The sequence below is a fragment of the Rhincodon typus genome, chromosome 5 (assembly GCF_021869965.1).
Source record: "Rhincodon typus isolate 14 chromosome 5, sRhiTyp1.1, whole genome shotgun sequence".
NCBI classification, from domain to species: domain Eukaryota; kingdom Metazoa; phylum Chordata; class Chondrichthyes; order Orectolobiformes; family Rhincodontidae; genus Rhincodon; species Rhincodon typus.
Window position 1 is genome coordinate 12182890 of NC_063336.1, and position 5883 is coordinate 12188772.

At 47.7% G+C, this 5883-nt stretch overlaps 1 protein-coding gene across 1 annotated transcript in view; it reads right to left on the reverse strand.

Annotated features, from left to right (window-relative positions):
- LOC109913791 (leucine-rich repeat and fibronectin type-III domain-containing protein 2) overlaps positions 1-5299 on the reverse strand; it is a 32215-nt gene extending 26916 nt beyond the window's left edge. The window contains exon 1 of the mRNA XM_048597276.1: positions 3927-5299. Coding sequence (XP_048453233.1) covers positions 3927-5299 — 1373 coding nt within the window. The remainder of the gene's footprint in view (positions 1-3926) is intronic.
- Between the last annotated feature and the right edge of the window lie 584 nt (positions 5300-5883).

Here is a 5883-nt window from a genome sequence, read left to right on the forward strand (position 1 = left end):
AGGTTATGAGGAAAACAAAAGGAAGTGGACATGAGGAATGTCAGATTAGCCATGATCCTATTGAATGGAGTGGTATACCCAAGGGGCTAAATAGCCTATTCCTGTTCCAAACTTTTATTGTCTTATGGAATGTCATACCTGAAATGGATGACATGGGAACTTTAGAGAGCAGCACTTCAAAGGGAGAGATGCCATTCAAAAAACTGAAATGTAACCTCCTGTGGGTTGTGTCCCACTGTGGGCATGATACAAGTTGAAAGAAAGGCAGTTCTAGACAAAGATATGTTCCTGTTTTACCCTTCCGGAAATGCATAAGAAAGAGAGTTATAAACCAAATGCATCCCCTGGCCTGGGGATGCTAGTGTGCTGGAATGTGCCAGCATACTAGTATGTTGCCATGTGTTTTGAGTTACACTGTACTTACTCTCACTTGACACCCCTGTGTGCGAGCGTAAAAAGAATTAAAGTGTCTTTCTGATAGTTGGTAAGATGCCAAACAATAATATCACCGTTGAAGGAAATCAGGCAAACTCTTTTCAGTTCAATTCTTTTCCTGGGTTTGCAGGGTTGACATACGAAGAGAGACTAGATTGCTTATGACTGTATTCACAGGAGTTTAGAAATCATATCATTTAGAAATCTCAGAAATTTTAACAGGGCGAGACAGGATAAATACAGGATGACTGGGGAGTGCAGAACCAGGGATCACAGAGTAAGGATATGAGGTAGGCTATTAAAGAGTGAAATGTGAACACATCACTTCATCCAGAACCTATGCAATTCTCTTCCACAGAAAGCACTGCGTCCAAAACATTGAACATTTACAGGAAGGAGCTGGATATAGTTCTTAGGTCTAAAGGGATTAGTGGGAGAAAGCAGGAACAGGGTATTGAGCTGGCAGATCAGCAATGATGATTTGGAGTGGCAGAGCAGGCTCAAAGGGTTGAATGGCCTCATCCAGTTCCTGTTTGCTATATTTATATCAAACTGTAGACTATGGAATCTCCAAACAACTATTCAGCTGTGGAAGTCAGTGCTTGCTCAGTCACTCTAACATCCTCAAGGTTTCATAATCTATTCACCAAAAAATGCCAAAGACTGATTTGTATTTTTTTTATTGCTTCTACTTTTTGGATTCACCCCTTATTTTTAATCTGTGTGCATGTGGGTCTCATTTTATTATCTTTTCTCATTATTGCTAGCTAATAAAATCACTCTTTCTTGAAAACAACAATGCCTGGTTAAATTAGCTCAATTTAAATCATAAATGAATAGCATTTGGGCTGAGAAAACCTATGCACACTAGAAGGGTTTCTTTATAAATTAACTCTCATCCGAGGGACGGCTTGAATAAACAAGGAGATTCAGTCATCCCTCCTGACTTGGAACCATAATGCACTGGGGATAGGTGCCCAGGGACCCATCGGAACAGAATCCGAATAAGTATATGGGCCATACTTCAGTGTTCATTAACTTCTTGGAGTAATTAGCTAGCACTCATGAAAGTCAAGAAATGTCAAGGGAAATTCATATATCCTGCTGTCCCAGTGCTAAACCTCTCAAACATCGATGATGGAATTTTTTTTTATCAGTTTACCTGCAGTTAAAAATGTATTGGTTACAATTATTAGGCTTAGCACAAAAATTCTTTAATTTTGAGTTCATTAAAAACTCTGCTGCCCTTGTCATAACTCACACTGAGTCCCGTTCCTCCAACAGTCCTGTGCTTCCTGATCCACCCTGATTCCTGCTGAAGCAATGTCTTGATTTTAAAATTCTCATCCCAGTTTTCAAATCTCTCCACAGCCTCAAATGTCCCCTGCCTGTGTAATCTCCTCCAACCTCACAACCCTGTGAGATAGATGCATTCCTTGAATTCTGACGTCGGAAGCCACCTCAATTTAATTGTTTCACCTTCAGCGGCCGGGCCTTCAGTTGCCAAGATCCAAAACTCCGTAACTCCCACCCCACTCCTGGACGTTCCTGCCGGAGCATCTCTGCTCCACCTGTTCTTTTTCTTTCTTTTTCTTTTTTGTTTTCCTCTCTTTTCATCTTTTTCTCTCCCCTTAGCATTAGAGGCAAATACTTGAGGAGCGGCAGGCACCAGCAGCAAGTCCCCAGTAGAACAAGCCCCGGAGTAGCACGTGCGCTACATGCCCCGGAGTAGCGTGGGGAAGCAGGGCCCCGGAGGGGCGTGGGGAAGCAGGGCCCCGGAGCGGCGTGGGGAAGCAGGCCCTGGAGCGGCATGGGGAAGCAGGCCCTGGAGCGGCGTGGGGAAGCAGGGCCCCGGAGTGACGTGGGGAAGCAGGCCCTGGAGCGGCATGGGGAAGCAGGCCCCGGAGAGGTGTCGGGAAGCAGGCCCCAGAGCACGTGGGGAAGCAGGCCCCGGAGTGGCGTGAGGAAGCAGGCCCCAGAGCGTGTGGGGAAGCAGGCCCGGAGCGGCATGGGGAAGCAGGCCCCGGAGCGGCGTGGGGAAGCAGGCCCGGAGCGGTGTGGGGAAGCAGGCCCGGAGCGGCGTGGGGAAGCAGGCCCAGAGCGGCGCACAGTCAGCGAGTCTCGGGCAGAGACCATCACAGGGGAGACCTTGGAGTAGACCTTGGAGACCTTATCTTGGAGCAGCTGAGTGCTGGTACGGAACGGTCTGGGGTTTGGTGCGGAGAGGGGACGGCTTTTGGGCTGCGGTTTGTTGCGGGTGGTCAGACCACGTGTAGAGGCCCAGCGCTGAGCTATTACACTGTAATGTCTATTTGAAATTTCCCACCTTGGTTGCAATGTCAACCCTTTAGTACTGTCCTATTTTTAACTTATTTTTCAACTCTGTAAGCCATGTTGTATCCTAGAATTGTACATAGGTACTTGTACTGAAGATATCACCATAAGAAGGTAGATATTGTAAAAGCTTTTCACTACACTAGAGCACACATGACAATAAAAGGTTATTCTATTCTAATATTCTATTCCTCCTCTCTACCACATTTTCCTCCTTTCAGACACTCCTGAAAGCCTATCTTTTTCATCAAAGTGTTCTGGCCATCTGGCCTAATAGTTTCTAAGGAGGTTAGGTGATGTGTTTTGCTTTATAAAGCTTTTGTGAAGATCCCTGCAATGTTTTGTGAATGCAATAGGCACTAAGCATATGAGCTGTTGTTATTCGTATTGTTTTATAGAATCATAGAATCCCTCCAGTGTGGAAACAGGCCCTCCGGCCCAACAAGTCCACACTGACTCTCAGAGCATCCCATCCAGACCCATCCCCCTATATTCCACTTAATCTACACATCCCTCAACACTATGGGCAACTTTTCATGGCCAATCCACCCTAAACTTTTATGGTGCAGAAAGGGCCCCTTCACCACATCTTGCACACACCAGCCATCAAACATCCATCTATTCCAATACCATTGGCCAGCATTTGGCCTGCAGACTGGGATGCTACGGTATTTTGAGTGTTTTACGGACACAGAAATACGCTGGCTGGCCTGTGCTCAGGTTTATGCTCCTCTTACTTTAATAAGGCTGACCCAATCAGTGCGATCCATCACTTTTTTTTAAAGAAAAGACCCACAGAACTGCAGATGCTGGAAACCTGAGGCAAAGGCAGCGAACGCTAGAAAGACTCAGCAAGAGAGAGAAAGGCAGGAAACGTTTTGGGTCCAGAAACCCTTCCTCAGAAGTCGAATGTAATAAATTATTATAAATGCGCCAGATCAAATATAACATTAATTTTAAGAAATTAATCTAAATTAAATAAATCAAATATAGAACTAATTCATATCATTAATAAAACTAAATTTAAAATCAACCGCAAAATTGATGTAAAGTGAACTTAAAATTAATTAATTTGATGTAAATAATATTAAATTCTTTCTCTTCTTTGCACTGATCCACTTTGCTGCCATCACACACCTTACAGAGTGAACACTTACCTGTAGACGAGCACTTCATCGGATGAGCTGTTGTATTGAAGCTGGTACATCTTCACCTTGGGTGCGGAGTGACCCACTGACCACTTAACGAGGGCGGTGTTGGCTGTCACCTGGGACACAGTGACCTTCTTCTGCGGGGCTGCCTTGCCCTCGCCCCGGTGAGACCTGGTGGAGCCTGTGATGTCGGAGAGCCGGGAATCAGGCAGCAGGCCCCTCCCAGTGCCGTTGCTGAGGTGAGGGAGCTGGACGATAGACAGCTCGACCGAGGCGGTGGCCTCCCCAGCCGCGTTGGCTGCGATGCAGGTGAAGGTGCCGTAGTCCTGCGAGGTGGTGATCAGGATGTCCAGGGTGCCGTTCTCGTAGACGACCGTCCTCGAGGAGTTGGCGAGGATCCTGTCATCCGGCGCCACCCAGTGGATCACCGGCCTGGGGTCCCCGATGGCCTTGCAGCGCAGGGTGGCCGTCTGCCCCTCCAGCACCAGCACCTTGAGGCTGTGCTGGGTGATGAGAGGCTGCTCACACACAAACTCCTCCTCTGAGATGTACCAGAAATAGCGCCCCTTGAGGTGAGCCGGAGAGGCGCAGGTCTCCATGTCATCCTCCCGGCTCAGCCGCCTGAGCCAGAGCAGCTCGCAGTTGCAATGGAGCGGGTTCCCCCCTAGGGTCAGGGTCAGCGGCGGGAAATAGGGCGTGGTGGAAATGAGCAGCATTTCAGACCTGGCGAAGATGGGGTCGGGGTGGAGTTTCTGCAGCCTGTTGGAGATAAGGTCTAGCCTGGCCAGCTTCTGCAGCTCGGTGAAGGTGCCCTCGGGGATGTAGTCGATGAGGTTATGATCCAGGCTCAGGGTGTGCAGGTTCGTCATCTTGCTCAGTGCTTCCCAGGGCAGGCTCACCAGGTTGTTGTAGGAGAAGTCCAAGTCTTCCAGCGTCATCAGGAAATCATCGAGCGCCCCGTTTGCCACCCAGTGAAGCTGGTTGTTGTTTAAGCTCAAGTGCTGCAAGTTCAACAGGCCCCGGAACACGTTGCCACCAATCTCAGTCAACCTGTTGGCATCCAGGTGCAAGGATCGGAGGCTTTCCAGATCTACAAACGCATAGGGCTGGATGTAGTCAATGGTATTGCGGGACAAAGTCAGATCAACAAGGCCACTCATATTGGCAAAGTCCTGCCGGTTTACAGAAAAGATGAAGTTGCCCCCCAGTCGGAGTTCGACAGTTCTCCGATCGATGTTCGGTGGGACAAACAGAAGGCCCTTGGAGGGACACAGAGTCCCCAGTGACTCTGACAGGTTTTGACACACACAGTATTTGGGACAAGCATAGACTGCCATTGCCATTCCAATCACCAGCAGGCTCCAGAGCAGTTTTTCCATTGTAGATCATGTAGAGGTACCTGAAACAGAGGCAGACAGTGTGAGGATTCTGGTCGAAAGGCAGAGCCACTGTAACACTGGAGCGTCGGAGGCTGAGGGGTGACTTTACAGAGGTTTATAAAATCATGAGGGTCACAGATAGGGTAAATAGCCAAGGTCTTTTCCCCGGGGTAGGGAAGAGAAAAACTAGAGGTTTAAGGTGACAGGGGAAAGATTTAAAAAGGACCTGAGGGATAACGTTCTCATGCAGAGGGTGGTGTGTGTATGGAATGAGCTGCCAGAGGAAGTGGTGGAGGCTGGTACAGTTATAACATTTAAAAGGCATTTTGATGGGTGCATGAATAGGAAGGGTATAGAGGGATGTGGGCCAAATGCTGATAAGTGGGACTAGGTCAGAATGGGATGTCTTGTTGGAGAGTTGGTCTGAAGGGTCTGTTTCTGAATGACTCTATGACTCTATAAGTGCAGCATCTGCTTATTTACAGTATTCAACCTCTCTCTCCCTTTGTCTCCACCATGTGAACTTTATTGTTTCTCTATTTTTTTCAGTAGAAATTATCATCGCTGTCTTTTTAAAAAAATTC